Here is a 17,130-nt window from a genome sequence, read left to right as displayed (position 1 = left end):
TTAATCACTACCTGGACCATGTGTTCCTCCCCACCTCCCTATACACTGGTCCAACACAAAAATGAATCTTGCATCATGAGTCTTGATAGATCAATAATGGGCCTCAAGAACATTATCCTTATTGGACATTTCAACATCAGAGTTCATAGTACTTCTAGTTTCTCTGTTCAGTTAATCCATTAGTCATGATGGTGACCCCATACATCCCCCATGCATCTCATCGGTCTTCAAAAAATTGTATGTAAGCTCCACCTCCTTCTAAGCAATGACTTTTTGGCTCATGAGTTATTTAGGCCTTATACTTTGGCCCAAATGGACCCACTGCTTCCAAGATAGTTTGAGCAGATAGTTTGGAAGCTCATGTTAGTGGCATTGAATGGAATGCCTTCTTGATAGAACCATTCAGCTACATATTGGGATACCTTATTCCTATTTTCTTGCTTAAAGAAGTGTCTCCCTATAGTTTTTTGCCCCCGTTTTTGCATTACAATATCAGGATCCACTCCTAGGGAGGGTAGGAGTGACAATTTATAGGACCCTTGCTTGAGGCCCTATTTCCCCAAAGCTCTACCTGCCTACCAAAACACCCTTCCTCGGGATATGTGTCTTCTTCTTCTTGGACTCCATATACATCTACATTCTCACAAGATCGTCATGTTCTTTCTTCTCCTCCTAGTCCTTTTTTATTCCTTACAAGTGCTCAAACATCTCTCTCTTGACCTCATGTAGCACTTGAGTACATGAATACATGGATCCACATCTCCTCTAATGCAGACTAGATGTTTCTGTAATCTATTAATACCAATATTCTAAGGCTTCTTGCAGAATTTGCAATCCATGTTGTTCTTGTCATTTGGATTTGGAGAAGAACTGCATTTCCAACGTGGATCAACTTGCCTATTTGAGCTAGTTGAAGACATTGTAAATTTGTCACAACCCATACACATCACGGTATCACCTAATGACTTCACCTGAAAAGTACACAAAATCAAAGAATTGAATGAGGTAACACAATTTAAGTCAAGCTTATATGATAGGATACAATTTTAACTAAAATTTGACTAGATCAAGTGAAATTTGTCCAAAAAAATCTTTTATATGTTTTTAAATTGAAAAATAAAACTCTATTTGCTTCCCCAAATGTTCAGAAGTAGGTCGTCTGATCTTTTGTGCGGGCGCAAATGGATTCCTATGTTTATGGAGGTCTCCTCGAATAGTACAAATCAAACCCCTAAATTAGTTTTTGGATTTGGGTTTGTATCTAATGGATCCGAGCTTTTGAAATTGTCGCCTAAATAGTGTTTCAATGTTTTCAATCTCTCAATTATGAAATTTTGGGTGGTTTTCTTGTGGAAAATAAACCTAATTCGATAAATAACTCAACAGTAGGCTTTAAGAAGAAATTTCAGCAACTCGAGCTAGAGATGCAAAGAAATCACAAGTTTTCTATCAAACCTTTGATTGAAAAGAATGATGTTGCAAATAAGAGATTTTTTATTTTTTTTTTCTTTTGAGTTTGATTTTTTATTTTTTCTCTCAGAATAATGTTGGATTTTCTTTGTAGTCCAAATTTCATAAGGTATTTCAAAAAAAAAAAAAAAAAAATGTGGTTGCAAATATGCTTAAAATCTCAAATTTCCAAGCAAGTGGACATGTAATTGAAGAGAAGTTGAAAGATGGGGGTTACGTTTTTTCTGCTCCCTTTCAAAATGAAAAAATTGTCAGGCTTGGCAAGTTTCAACTGACTCGTAGAGTCTGTCAGAAATTCTGTGTGACCTAACTTGCTCAATTACTACTTTACCTTGGTTGAGTATGTGAACAGTGCTTCCTTAGACTAGCTAGGGCAGGAGTTCAGGACCTGCTCAGCCCGCATAACCTGGGAGAGTCGATTTGGAGTCGTTGTGTTTTTTAAATTTGGTTTTGCCTCTTACTAGCCCATTAGATTGTGGCGTGGAACTATGTTATGAATTTGGTGGGTGATCTAATATTTGTCCTATGTTGATCAGGGGACCTTTTGCTCCCCGACTTCAATTTAGTGGACTTATAGAGGTATTTTGGGCATATGGATATGTTTCATGTGGGTTGGGTTAGGGTTTGAGACATTATATAAGGACTTTATGTGTTTTTGCTTAGAGATATTTCTTAAGGGTGAGGCATTTTGTACCTTTTGGAGCTTCCGTCGATCGTCTTCGCATGTGGATGTGGTCACATTAGTGACAAATCATGTAAATCTTGTTCTTTGCTATTTCTCTTTCGATATATTTGCTTTGAGCTTTGTTGCTGTTTTGTGGTTAATTTTGTCTCAGTTTTCACACTTCATCGGTGGTTGGGGTTTCTCACAACAGAGAGGGCACAATATTTAAATGTCCATGCATCAGTAGACTCAGTTTCATGAATACCATCTCCACATTCTGCCTTGCTAATAAGTAAAAAACTCCTAAGAACAAGAGCTGAGTTTCCGTAGCTGACGCCATAGTTCTGAGTACCTTAAATGTATTTTATAATTCTTTAAACAGCTTGCTGATGATGTTCCAGTCCTGGGTTGCAGATCTGGTAATAATACCCATTGCAGATGCTATGTCAGTCTGTGTGCAAGTCATGGCATACATGAGGCTTTCAGTAGCACTGGCATATTGTACATCTTGCGTCTTTCTTTGTTGAGATGAATCTTCTTTGGACAAAGCTCTTCACATAACTTATGACATGGATGTATCGGAGTGACAAGCAGTGTAGATTAACTCATGCATTTGGAAGATAGTGAGATTGTGACATTGTGATGGTTCCATTCTCTCTAGTGAGAAGAATTTTAAGTCCATAGATGCAAATGTCTCTAACAATGAATGACCTCTTTTTGGGCAACACCTTTATCGACAAGTCTGGCCATGTAATTGTTAAGAGATCCATCTGGGTTAAGATTATTTATTATTTATTATTTTCTTTTACCTATAAACAAAAGGATTCAAAGCAGTGCTAGTGGAAGGGCACACTTCTTCTTCTTTGTCAATACCCATTAGCAACCAATAGACTTACCCCGGGAGGAGGATCCATGAGTAACCAAGTTTTCTTATCTTCAATTGATTGCATTACTTCATCAAGGTTCGATTTGTATATTTTATGATCTTCAATTTCTATTCCTTTCGCATAGCTACTGGGATCATCTGAAATTTCAGTTACAGAAGTGAAAGTTCGGTCTTCTTTGCTGTCTTGTGTTCGATCTATGTTCAGGTTGATGCATCTCACTTGGCTCAGGAAATGGAAGTTGAATATCCTCACAGAAATCTGATTTACCAATCAAATCTATTTATCACATAACTTGGTTCCTCATCGAAAACCTTAGCATCGACCAATTTATCACATGACTTGGTATTGACTTTAGGGAAATGGCCTATTGGCTGTTGGTGGGTTTATGCATATGAATTCAATATGATGCACCCCTGACAAATACAAGGAATAGATGATATCTAATGGATCAACTCGTGCTTATGTTATATCATTCTCAGTTACGAGTGCTTATGTGCCTCTCTTCTTTAAGCTAGGATATTCAATCCGGGTCAGTGATCACTATGCCTTCTTCTGCTTTGGTCATTCAATAATCTCATCTGGTCGGGCAAGTAATCGAGAACTCAGGAAGAGCCTTTTGATTCTGTGGAAACTACTCTACCCTTGTCCATCGCCCCTGTAAGCCAGCCTGCTCTCGTTCAGTCTCTAGTAATTAGCTCCCCTCGTCACAGGTCACTGCTAGCACTTCTGGTGTATAAATACCCTTGAGTGGTTTAAACATAAACAATTTTATCAACAGGAATATGAATTCACCTATGAAGAAACTTCTTCCTTGTGGCCAAAGGAAGTGCAATCCAGCTCCCATACTCATGCCATTCTAACATTAGCCTTTTAACATTTTTTTCGTTGGATGTTGATGATGGATTGCTTCATGAAATCTGATGTGTGAGTGCCAATGCTGCAGATATATAGTCCTTCTAATTTTCATCAGGTTCGCAAACCGAGAAATGCTCTTCATGGTTTTGAACAACCACCTAAGGCTTGTATTGATAAACTTTGTCATGTTAATAATCATAGTCGGGATCAGTGGAGCAACTTCAATTACCTAATCTACGTATTTGATGTTGTAAGAGGGTTTTCTCTTATGTTGTGTATATGATGTCTCATTATTCAGAATGATATGTCAGATTCACCTTAACGCTTTGTACTTCTAGATGAAAGATCCCTGCAACATGACTTATTTCTTGGAGCTTGAAATGCAAAAATTCTTTGACGAATATTATCGGCTTGCATAAGAATGCCTAGTATATTTTTTCTCTTGTACTCCACACTGATCAGAAGGTGGTGTAACTCCTTTTGTACTCTACATAAAGTACTCCAAAGGTGATGGCATTCATCTGGAAGATCCCCACATTGTATAGATGATTTGGAAAACCTTGTATGTACAACCTAGACATTACTCAAGGGTTGGAGATGGTTAGGTAGTTGTAAGCACCCAAAATTTTGGATAATAAAAAATATAAGGTATTTGGACCCCAAAACCTTCCCAAAACATAGGAAATCCAACAATTTTCTCAAGTTGAGTTGTGGATAAAAAATTATGAGCAAAGTATTGGAGAAATCTTTAAATCCCAAAATAGTCCCCACAATATACGCAAATCAGTCCAATGCATTTCTAAACTAACCAACATGTCCCTAATATATTGCATGATACAACATATTCATCTATTCTAACTAGAACCTTCTAGATGCCTTCCCCTGGCCGACTTAAAATTGCAAAGGCATTAGGCGTGTCATCTTGAGTTGAATCTCAACCGTAGATCTCCAAATCTGGATTGGTATTCTAAACTCTACAAACAAACATCACTACAAAGTACTTTTGAATCTCTGGTTTCTCCGAAGAGTCTCAAAACTAAGGGAAAGCTTGGACATCTAGAGAGTAAGGGATGAGTTTTTTTAGTATGTTAAAATATAAAAGTAGTGGTTTCATTGTTTGTAGTGAATTTTTTAAAGCCCTAGGTTAAGGTTTGATCATGTGTTCCTTGTCACCCAATATCCCTTGAAGGGCCCCCAAAGACCCCATGTATTGTTGGAAATAATTGTTTATTATTATATATGAGGGTATAAATGTCTTCTATTATTGTTTAACATTGACAATATTATCACCATCATCATTAGAGCTTTTTTCCAACTATTTGGGATCGGCTACACTAATTCTGGTCCACCATTCTGTTTTATCAAGGACCATATCCTCAGTGAGGCCATAAGTCCTTATATATTTTCTCATTACTTCCAACTGCGTCCTTTAGGCCTTCCCTTGCCCTTTTTGGGCCTTTCACTTGTACCAATCCGCACCTCCTAATAGGTATTGTACTGGGTTTGCGTTGCACATGGCTAGCCCACCTAAGTCTACTTTCTCTCATCTTATCGCCTATTGGAGCCACCCTTAAGTTCTCCTGAATGTATTTATTTCGAATTCTATCCCTTCTTATCTTGCCACTTATCTATCTCAGCATCCTCATCTCAGCTACACTCATCCTATGAGTATGTTGTTTCTTGTTGGCTAAACATTCCGCCTCATAAAGCAAAGCTGGTCTCACAGCTGTCCTATAGAACTTCTCTTTCAGCTTCATTGATATACGGTGATCACATAAAATTCTTGTTGCATATCTCCACTTCGCCTACCCAGCTCTAATTCTATGTGTGACATCTTCCTCAATTTCTCTATTTTTGTGGATTATTAACCCAAGATATTGGAAGTGCACTCTTTTTTGGTGTTTTTTGGTTGTCAATCTTAACTACTTCCTCATCTTTACTCTTATTATTACTAAACTTGCATTCCATATACACTGTCTCAGTGCAACTAATTTTAAAACCTTTAGATTTTAGAGCATCGCTCCAAAGTTCTTTGTGTTGATGTCGCTTCAGGTCTTATCGGTCAAAACTACGTCGTCCGCGAACAACATACACCATGGTATTCATCTTGTAGGTGCCTAGTTAACTTGTCCATAACTAAGACAAAGGTATTGGCTCAAGGCTGACCCCTGATGTAGATATATTGTCCCTGAAAACTCACTAGTCTCTCCACGAGTTATTCGCACACTAATTAGCACTCCTTTGTATTCTTACCAAGTTGATATAGTCTCTGGAGACTCCCTTTTCTAAAACCCACCAAATTAAATATCTAGGTACTCTATCATAAGCTTTCTCTAGATCAATAAAGACCATGTGGAGGTTTTTTTCCTTCACCCTAAACTTCTCAATCAATTGCTTAAGTAGGACAATAGCCTCAATTGTTAATCTCCCTAGTATAAAACCGAATTGGTTTTTGACATACTTGTTTCATGCCTCAGTTGTTGCTCAATTACTCTCTACTACAACTTCGTAGTGTGGCTCATAAGTTTAATTCCTTGATAGTTCACATAATTTTGTTTCTCTCCTTTGTTCTTGTAAATAGGTACCACAATACTTTTCCTTAATTCGTCTGTCATTTTCTTAGTTCTCAATACCTTGTCAAACAACTTGGTTAGCCCGTCAATGCCAATCTCTCCCATGCACTTCCAAACCTCTATCAGAATACCATTTGGTCCTAAATCTATATCTTTTTCAAAGTTTCTTTCACGTCTGATATCTTAATCCTATGAACGTGTCTATGACCTCTGCCCTCATTTATGTGAATAATTCCTTGTACCGTTGTGTCTCCAATGTGTTTGTCATCTAATAATTATTGGAATTAAACTCTCCACTTTTCATTGACCTCTTCATCCTTCACCAAGACCCTATGATCCTCACTCTTATTGCATTTAATATGGTCTAGATTCTACACTTTTTCTCTCTCATTTTTGCTAATTTGAAGATATCTTTTTCACCTTCTTTTGTTCTCAGTTTACTGTATAGATTATCATGTCTTAAGTTTAGCCTTACACTATTTGTTTAGTGTTTTTTTTTAGCATTTTTATATTCTTTCAAGTTTTGATCATTTTTATTGCATTGGCAAGATAACATGGTCGTTTTCACTATGGCCTTTTGAATCTCATCATTCCACCACCATGTTTCTTTGTCAGAGTTTCTTTTCCCTTTAGTTTCTCCCAAAACTTCTTGTCAGCCATCTCATTCCACATGGCAATGACCTCATATTCGGAGTTTCTATTTTCAACTTCATGGAGAAAGGGGGGAGTTACTCGAAAATCCCAACTAGTATAACCATATTGTGGGCATGCTCATACACCTCTTGATCACACAACCAAACATCTCTTATGTTGTTAGTGTGGTCAGCCAATTTATACATGCACCATGAGAACCACATCTTGATGCAGTGTATTAGATATTGAGATATCTCAGGTCTGTTCTAGGGAGATTGATATTTTTCAACAATCAAGGGCATTGTGATGTTGCTATTTATAGCGATGTTGATTGGGCTAGATGCCAAACTAATAGGGATCCATAGCCAACTATTGCACCTTTGTTTTAGGAAATATGATCTCTTGAAAAAGCTAGAAACAATATGTGGTGGCAAGATCATGTGCTGAAGTTGAATAGAGGGCCATGGCTCATGGTTCATGTCAATTAATGTGGGTCAAAAATGTTCTGTATGATTTTGGGGTTAAAGTTAAGCTTCCCATGACTTTGTACTGTGACAATGAAGCTGCCATTCGTATCTCTGAGAATCTTGTGTTTCATGAAAGGACTAAACACAATGAAGTAGATTGTCACTTTATCAGAGAGAGTTTTTGACAAGATCATTCATACTCTTCATGTGAAGTCTAAAATTCAACTTGCAGATATCCTCACTAAAGCTGTTGGACAAGATAGACTATGAGATATCACAAGCAAGTTGGGCATGTTTCATATGCATCAGCTTGAGGGAAGTGTTGGAAATAATTATTTATTGTTATATCTGGGGGTATAAATGTCTTTTATTATTGTTTAGGACTTACATTTCCTATTATATTCTTCATGGGAATATTGTAAGAAGTTACAATTTAGTAATGTAAAAGACATGCGTGATGGTCATTTTAGCCCATCACGTTACTCTCTCTATATCACGTCTCTCTCTCTCTCTCTTCTCTTCCTTCTTCCTCCTCTTTCCCTCTCTTACAACTCACTAATAACTTTCTTCTACTTCTCGTTTATACTCTTCTTTGATTGATTAGCCCTTGATTACTTTCAACTTGTATAACCCGAAATATGACTATAGGTTGGTGTGTGTCTTTGAGTCATCAATAATATAGAGGAACTGTTTAATGAGGTTTGACTAAGTTTGCTGATGGTTCCAAGACAGCGCTACAACAGGGATTATTGTGCATTTGTTGTATTATATTTGCCTTAGTATTTGGTTTTGTTTATGTTTCCCATTATTATGTTACCTGATAGTACCTATAGAATAGGTAGTACAAGTGATACCATAGAGGGTCATTCGTGAGTGTTTTGAATGCAAACAGATTATACAAATCATGAATTGGTCCCACTATTGGTTTCTTGTGATATATACGTTGGAAGAGCATGGAGGGAGGGAGGGAGGGAGTGAGTTAGAAGTGCATGAAACCTCCTTAATTCAACTCATGTGTGTGGGCCTCTTTCATTTTGTGTGCATGTGTTCAAGTTCACTGGTATGACATTTTACTTTGACAATAATTACATCATGGTACAAACAATATAAAATAAGTAAATTATGCTAAGTACATATTCTCAACACACCCCCTCAAATTGTTCATTGTGTTGAAACATGTACAATTTGTCTTGAAGAAAATGATGCCTTTCACTTCTACGTCCTTTGGATAAGATCACAGAAAATGATGCCTTTCTCAGATATGCAGCTTCCATGCTTGATCTGACTAGATATTATTGCTTCCTGCTCATCCATGATGTCAAATTTTTTCCAAGTAAACACAATATCCTGAGATCAATCTGCACGAGTCCAGATCTCCTGCCCTGTTGGCATTTGAGGATCCAATAATGGTGACTACATGTACAGCGTCCATATAATTTCCATGATGTGTGATGCCTTGATTAATGTTGCCTTTGACATATCGGACTATATGTTTTACGGCTTTCAAGTGAACATTGGTAGGATGTAGGCACATGCATGAATTCGAAGAGCTGTTTACTGCAATGGAAATATTACGACGAGTGAGGGTGAGATAATGGAGTGCACCTCCCATGCTTTGTTATTGTTCAGGATCTTTGATTAATTTCCCTTCACCCTCTCTCAGTATTTAATTAAGTGCTGAAGGTGTGGAATGATTTGCAACTCAATATTACACTGCTCAAAATAAATCCATTACATATTTCTATTGATATCATTGAATTTCATCTCAAGTCCGATCCATTTCTATCCCCATAAAATATCTCAGTTCTTGTAAATCTTTCATTTAAACTTTTCATATAGGAATCTCTTGATATTTGCAATAAGGTTCAGAGAACTTCCTGTGAAAATACTTTCATCGACATATAAGAGAATAATCACAATACCATTAATTCTCTTGTGAAGGAGTAAAGAGTGATCCATTGTTGTCCTCATAAATCCGCCTTTATTGCATGATTACAACTTTGAAATCAGGGACGTGAGGCTTGCTTTAGACCATAAATAGATCTCTTCGGTTTGTACTTATTTGCAATGATCATTTTCACTGAAACCTAGAGGCTGGTCCATGTATATGTCTTCCTTTAACTCTCCAAGAAGAAATGCATTCTTTTCATCAAGCTAAAAGTGGTCAAGGCTAATCATAAAACTGCCCGGATAGTGAATCTTAACAACTAGGATGAAGGTGTCTTCATTGTCCAGTGAATGTTGCTGATTGATTCCTTTTGCCACTAATAGAGCTTTTTGACTTTTTCATCTACTCCTGTATTTTGTTTTTTTACACCCATTTGCGGCCCACAATATTCCTTCCAACTGGCCTATTCACAATTTCCCATGTACTACCATTCAGAAATATTGCTTTCATTTTTTGGCCATTGCTTCTGCCCATTTTTTATTGTGTTTTGTGACAGTAGTTTGCAGGTTCCTTTTGTTCAAGGTTTTCATAGATAAGCACTTGATAGTCATTTGTAAAGCCCCCATAGCTTATCCTTTGATCTATAGGTGATGTACATAGATAGATCTTCGAATATTTTGACTTGCTGCAATATCCACTGTATTGTCTTCTTGTCTCTCTAATTCATCATCTCTATTATCATGTTGCCCTTTTGGTATATATTAAGTGCCAGGTTGCTCCCCTTTGTTTTGTCTGCTATAAACATTCAGCTTGGGAGCGACATTAGGCTGTTGCTCAGATGGAGGTTACTCATCATATAGATATTTAAAATCTTTGCCAAGGTGATGAGGCACATCCTCATCAATCATGCCAGGCTGATAGGTGTCACTGGAGTGCATCATAGTTAAGCAATACTTAATTTTGTACAATGGAATCTTGCTGAATATCTCGAAATATTCCCTTACTGATTTTGCTTTCGTCTAGCAGTAAAATGGTTCTAGGTGGATTATGCATCCTCATTTCATCAAAGGTGGGATTTCTTGAGATCAGAACACGTTTAAGACTAGGTCTGTAACAATCATATCCTTTAGAACCATCTTGTTATTCCACAAAGATGCACACTTCTGCTTTATGAGAGAGTTTCTTGCTTTGACTCTTTTCTATATGAACATATGCTTGACATCGAAAAGATTGAAGAAAGGAATAATGTGCTTGCTTACTATGGAACATGTTTGGCCATTCAAAACATTAATAGGAAATTGATTTATAACATAAACAGCCATGTGACGAGCTTCAGTCCATAAGTATTTTAGAACCCTATTGACGAACATCAAGGAAAGGGTAACCTCGCCAATATGGTAGTGCTTTCATCCCGGTACTATGTCTTGTTGTGGAGTATGTGGGCACGAAATTTGTGGCTCTTATCATGTTATTTTTAAGTAGTTCTTAAATGCATTGTATGAGAACTCCGCTTTGCCATCTCTATGAATGCTTCAAATTTTTCCTCGAGCAAATAAATCCAAGTATACCTTGGGTTTGTCATTCAGATTACATGAGGAAATTTACCAATTGTTTTTATTATTTACATGCTATCTTAAGGAAAAAACGGGTGCCTTAGTTTGTATACAAGCTCTCTTTAACTAGAAAAGTTTTCTAAATGACTTGGGCCAATTGGTTTTGTGGTTCAATAGGTTATTCCCCAGTATGTATTAATGTTCTAAGGGCATAAGCAAGAACTATGATGCTGTGAAGATTTAATCAGGTTTGTAATGCATCTTAATTGATCGGATGCCACAAGTATACTGACAGAATGCTCAAACCTAAAAAGTAAAGACTTGTGGTCCTATTAAGTTTCTGTACAGAATTGATAAATGTTTCTTTAAATGTGCTAAACTAGGTTTCGCTTGTTTTTCCGAAACCCTAGGTCTAGTCTGTCTTTTTTTGGCTGTTGGAGAGGGCTAGTCTACCTTTACCGTGGAGAGAATATTTGCAATATGCTCTTGGCGCAGGCATTCTGCTGCTACAATTTTGTTTACAATCAATTACTTAACACCTGCACACGTGTATACTAGCATCTCAAGTTGGTCACACTTTTTCGTTACATTGATGTCTTTCATTTTGATTTGGTTGGTGCAGGTCTGTTTTCAATCAGGCTCACACTGATCATTGAACATTGGTAGAAAAAAGAGGATAGGCTTGGGTAGCTTATCTACCACTGTTTCTTTGACGAAGATTGTGATAGAGGGTTTGCTTTTGAATAGTAAAAAAGGATTAATGGAAGACATAAGCCAAATTTTGATGAAAATTCCCTGACATTTGGTCCTGTATCCTTCTTTTGTTGAGTGTCCTTCTCTAGTATTCAAGTTTCAGCATGTGACACACTTGTCGCCTTTTCTTAGAGAAACTGGCGAATGTTTTCTTGTTGGCTGTCATCACTCTGGCTGGAACTTTCAAAATTTCCGACACTGAAAGATAACATGAAAGACAAAGCTATTTTTCTTCTTAAACTGATTTACATGGTTTAGCATGAGATTTTATGATTCTGAAGTCAAAGTCAAGTCTTTTTAAGTTGCGTGGAATTTTATTATGGATGGAGTTTGTGGGTAAGCCGACTCCTGCATATGCAGGATCCCACTTAAATTTATTTTAAAAATGAATTTTTAATCCAAAATTTTATGGGTTCATGTTCAAGATTAAGACGATGATGAATATGGGAGAAAAAAAAAAGAAAAAATTTAAAATTTGATTTTTTCAGGAAAATTTCTACACGGTCTAAGTTCATTTTAGCCCCGAGGTTTTTTCACGACGTCCATGTTAGAGATGGATGTTAACTTTTCCTTTTATTATTTTATGAAGACATTTTTCGCGCAATGAAAAAAAGAGATTTATGCGTTGAACGTGGTGTTAAAAAACTCCAGCTAGATACTTGTCAAGTTGAAAATCAAGTCCACATGCAATTGAGCAAGGTAAACATATAAGGGATGGGAAGGTTAAACAGGCTTCTTTTGTTATTATATTGAAGCACATATATATATATATATATATATATATATATATATATATATATATATATATATATATATATATATATATATATATATATATATGTGTGTGTGCGGAAAAGCTTAGCTACGCCTTGTCGCATATAAGAGGGCAGGTGCACCAACGGCCCTGATTTACTTTGATAAAATCGTCGGTCTTAATGCCTGACACCGTGCAAGCAGAGTACAATCTATCACTCTCGTACACCATCTTTTCAATTTCGTGTGAAAACAACTCACACTGTCTATCTCTCTCTATCCATTCCTCCTGTCTCTCTCTCCCCTGGCTGAACCAGGGAGAAAACCGACGGTATCTCTCGATCTTTCCCTCTCTCTACCCCTCTTATCGCCTCCAAGTCTCTGGCCACATGAAGCCACTATCCCTCTCTCTCTCTCTCATTTGTGTATTGATTAGTAATTGTCTTTTTTCTTTTTTTCTTTTTCAGTGGGCTAGGGTTGTTTTCGGATGGGTTTAAGTAGGAAAGCACACTCTGAACCAAGAAGATACAAGAGAATAGAAGGGAAACCCACAGTCTTTCAGATGGGTTTTGGCAGGAGCCATTCAAGAAGTGGAAGCCCCCTCTGTAGTCCTGAACCCTTCTTCTTCCTCTTCCACTTCTTCCTCAAATACATCTTTAATGGCTTCTCACAATGTTCGACGTTGTTTTGTTGCTAGAGAGAGAGAGGACGCCCAAGCCAGAGTTGTTTTTCTGCTGCAAATAGAGAGACACACATGGTAAAGGGAGAGAGAGAAGAGCAAGCCCCTCTGGCTGCTGCTTCAAATAGAGAGAGAGGTGATTCGCTGCTGCAAATGGAGAGAGAGAGGTGCCACTGTAAATATAGAGAGAGGTGCCCTGCGGCAAATGGCGAGAGAGAGACGTGCAATAAGGCAGAGGGAGGGAGGTCTCGTGGAGAGCCGGGTGTTCGATCAGAGCCGTCCATATAAAATGTTCTTAACGCAGCGGTTGGTGTACCTACGCTCTTATACGCGTAGCTAAGCTTTTTTCATATATATATATATATATATATATATATATATATATATATATATATATATTTATATACATATATCTTTGAAAAACACTACCGAACTTTCGAACGCTTAAAGGCAATAACAGATTTCACCGCCCTTTATCGCTTCGTCCGTTCAAACAAATCGAACAAAACGAAACGAGGGGCTTGGATTGGCTGAAAACCCTACAAGGGTGTGATTTGCTCAAATGCTTCAAACCCAGAAAAAATTAGTTGTACCCCTCCTCCCACTTCCTTTCTTTCGCTCTACGAGCCTCCACTCTCTCTCGTTCGCCCTCTTCTCTGCTTTGCTCTGTCAAGCTCCCCTCACTCTCATTCACCCTCTCTCCTCTATGCAAAGCCCACAGATCTACAGATAACCTCTCCTCACTTTGCGAAGCTTCCCGCAACAGACACCTCCCACTGCGAATGTTATTGCAACAGACGCCAGCCCCTCATCTTGCAACAGACGACACCCCCTCCTCTGTTTAGGGCACCAATTCGGGTGAGTGATATCATATCATCTCGAAGTTTTGCTCAAACTCAACCCACAATCTTTGAATATACTCAAACCCGAATCAAGAAGAAAACCCAATTTTTTTTCAAAACGAGATTTATAAATAAAACCATATGGTTTACAATGCTATGCATGAAATTCGAAAAAAAAAATTTTACATGGGTATTTTTCAATGGAAAGCTATCTATTGTGGAAAACCTAATTTTTTTCCAAAACCCAACCCAAAAATCTACATTTTTTTACCCAATAAATCACCGAATTCTTACTTAAAAAATCGAATTTCCTAATAAATCATATAATCAATGACCAAATTATTACTCAAAAATCACAGGTCTAGCCAATCATATGAGAGCACAATTTTGATCTTTGGAGTAAAAACGCAGGGTTTTATTTACAGTGATCCACCCACTGTGAATCACTGTAAGTAAAAATTTTTAGTTCCTTTCTTTTTTTTTATTGCTACTTTTTCTTTTCTATTTTTTTGTTGTGGTTCTAAAGTGATTGTAGAGCAAAAATTTGAATTGCTTTTTTGTTTTTCTTTTTCAGGTCAATTGCACTTATTTTTTTCTGGTAACTTTTGCTAATACTAGGAATTAATGTGCAAAAACTCTTTATAGAAAATATTCAAATAAATCATGTTTTTGTAATTTGATGTGGGGCATCAATGCGAAATGTTTGTGATTTTGAGATTTACCTCAAGACATTGAGTTTTTTTTGTCTAGGGCTTTTGAATTTGTAGCAGGTGAAAATATGGGCAAATGGCATGGAGATGTATTGAGCAAGAAATGACTTTTGGGTTGTTGTCATTACCCTTTCTCAAAGTGACTTTTGGGTTGTTGTCATTACCCTTTCTCAAAGTGACATGGAGATGTATTGTTAATCATTCTTGATAAAAAACAGTGAGTCTTTTTCTTCATTTAACTGATAAAAGCAGGATGTTCAGGATGCATTTCCTTTAGATGTTGGCGAGGTCTGAAAATTTCATACTTCACACCAGAATTTTGCCTTAAACTTGTTCCTTGTGATTTTTTTTTATTTTCCTCAGGTAGATGTTTTCATTCAGTAAACGGATACCAATCAGATTCTTGGTTGAATTTCAGGCCTGACTTCTCAAATAAAGTCATAGATTAAAAATGATTTGTTTTGAGTTCTACTTGGGTTATAATTATCCACCGGCAAAAGTATGGCAATGCATTGTAATTAGACATTGACTCTGAATCTTGGTATTCCTGATATTTCTAATATCATTTTCTGAAAGGTTTAGGATCTGATACTGATCACAACATGTTATTTGGTGTTTTTGCTGATCAAATGTGAATTTAGTGGCATATCCATGATACACACAAAATAACTGCTCCCATTGCCCAATTGATTATGTCATTCACCTGCCTTTACTTCTAAATTGCCTGCTGATTACGATACTTTATGACACAACCTTTCATTTTAGACGCTCACATGGTTAATTGAGATTTAGAGGTCACTTGAATCTTAGACAATCCTACTAGTATATTAGGTTTATTAGTCATGATCCATACGTAGTCGGTTGGGTATCTTTTTTATGTATTTCAGCATTGCTACTGATGAGCAAGAGAGCATGTTCACGATGATGAATTGTTGTGAGTTATTTTAAGAGCGAAGCTCGCATATTGTTTTACTTACAAATATTGTTTATAGTCTTTTTATTAGAATGATTACCAATTTCCATTTTGTTCTTTTTTGGATGGTGGGGAAGGGGGGTGTGGTGGGGGAGATTTCTTCTTCTATATCAATGTTGTTGTATTATTGGAGTATTTTCTAAATATTGACTAGGAAATTAGAAGAGCATAGTTCTAATATGTTAATTAATTTCCCTTTTGAAAATTCAAGTTCTAGAGCTCTCTCTCTCTCTCTCTCTCTCTTGCGAATAGAACTGACAACACTCTTTGTTGGTTCCTAAAAGAAAAAAACTCTTTGTTGGTATGCATATGATAACTCCTTTTATCCCAATGTTTAGAAAATTTGACTTCAATAAATAGTTTCTATGTTTTCATTGTCTTGATAAGTTTCATTTGTAAGCTTCTAATTACTTTTTGAACGGATGATCTTAGATTTGTTTCTAATGTATGGCAAATTACTTTCTCAAAAAAAAAAAATTTAGGGAAATTACTAATATAAATGGAGCTCTGTTCTCTTCTGGTTCGATAATAGGGTTGGGCAGGACCCCTACGCATGCCTTTAGGGTTCCTACTCATGCCTTTAGCAAGGTTGGGTAGGACCACTACTCATGCATTTGTGATAATCTTATATAACTAACAATGGTAGCTTCAATGTGTTCTATTTCTTGTTTTGTGGTACTATCTAACAATGTGAAAACGTTTCATGCATCTCTTCTGAAATATCATGGTGGAAAGGTTTCTAAGTCCATTGTAGTAGTTGTGGAATTATGCAGTGAGACTATTGTTATGGTTTATTTTGAGGACCTCTTTGGTAAATAAATGACTTGGTTTTGAGGACCTCTTGTGTTGGTGTATTGATGTTGTTCATATGTTGCAGATATGACGGACCAATAAGAGCAGTTTCCTAGAGTACAATAAAGGACTAAAAGGAGAAAATCTTCATAGAATTTGTGGGTATGTAAAAGACCTATTTATGGAATATGTAAAAGACTTGACTATTTTTTTAAAATTTTGGAGACATATAAATGCTTTTTTTGTAGTTGACTTTGGGGGTTATACAAATATTCAATATTCATGTAATTTTACGGGCATGTAAAGGATCTCTTTATGGGGGCATATAAAGGACCTCTTTATGTAGCCCCTAAATAACCGATTTGGTGATTTTTGTTAACATATGTGTGACACTTCTTTCTTTTTTATGTATGTCATTAATGTGTACAATGTGGGTTTACTTGGATAGTTAAATGCATTTATATCCCTACAGTTCTCCTTTTATTTCATTTTTTATGTTGAGTGTTTGATACATTTTCACCTTATGTCAAAGGGCGTGCATAATAGCTTTATTACCATCATAGATCTGCTTTGGATAACCAGCTCTCTCTCATAGATCTCGGATTTAAATGATCTCTCTTTTTATTTATGTGTCTCAA

General features: G+C 36.7%; 1 protein-coding gene and 1 long non-coding RNA gene across 36 annotated transcripts in view; both read left to right on the top strand.

Annotated features, from left to right (window-relative positions):
- The window catches only part of LOC18423392 (basal transcription factor complex subunit-like protein), an 87,580-nt gene extending 70,709 nt beyond the window's left edge, over nucleotides 1–16,871 (top strand). For 8 of the 34 annotated variants that reach the window (XR_016053354.1, XR_016053333.1, XR_016053337.1 and 5 more), the window contains 2 exons: nucleotides 11,168–11,238; nucleotides 11,613–11,983. Coding sequence is in view for 14 of the 34 variants with exons in the window: in XM_088863817.1 (XP_088719943.1) it covers nucleotides 11,168–11,197 (30 nt within the window). In the remaining 20 variants the exon portion in view is untranslated. Of the gene's footprint in view, nucleotides 1–10,463; nucleotides 10,544–11,167; nucleotides 11,239–11,612; nucleotides 11,984–12,963; nucleotides 13,137–16,577 lie in introns of those variants that run through there. The other 26 variants (XR_016053352.1, XR_016053357.1, XR_016053331.1 and 23 more) reach the window with 9 other exon arrangements.
- Nucleotides 13,616–14,959, top strand: LOC148782345 (uncharacterized). Of its 2 annotated transcripts, none has more exons than XR_016053362.1 (2): nucleotides 13,616–14,033; nucleotides 14,768–14,959. It is a non-coding gene; the product is annotated as an uncharacterized LOC148782345 (long non-coding RNA). The 2 variants fall into 2 exon arrangements; XR_016053361.1 differs by having other exon boundaries at nucleotides 13,651–14,033; nucleotides 14,592–14,959.
- Nucleotides 16,872–17,130: the final 259 nt, after the last annotated feature.

Source organism: Amborella trichopoda, chromosome 4 (genome assembly GCF_054954075.1).
Source record: "Amborella trichopoda isolate Santa Cruz 75 chromosome 4, AtrichopodaSantaCruz75HAP2 v2.0, whole genome shotgun sequence".
Lineage (NCBI taxonomy): Eukaryota > Viridiplantae > Streptophyta > Magnoliopsida > Amborellales > Amborellaceae > Amborella > Amborella trichopoda.
Note: the sequence above shows the minus strand (reverse complement) of the source record. Positions and strands in the feature narration are given on the sequence as shown.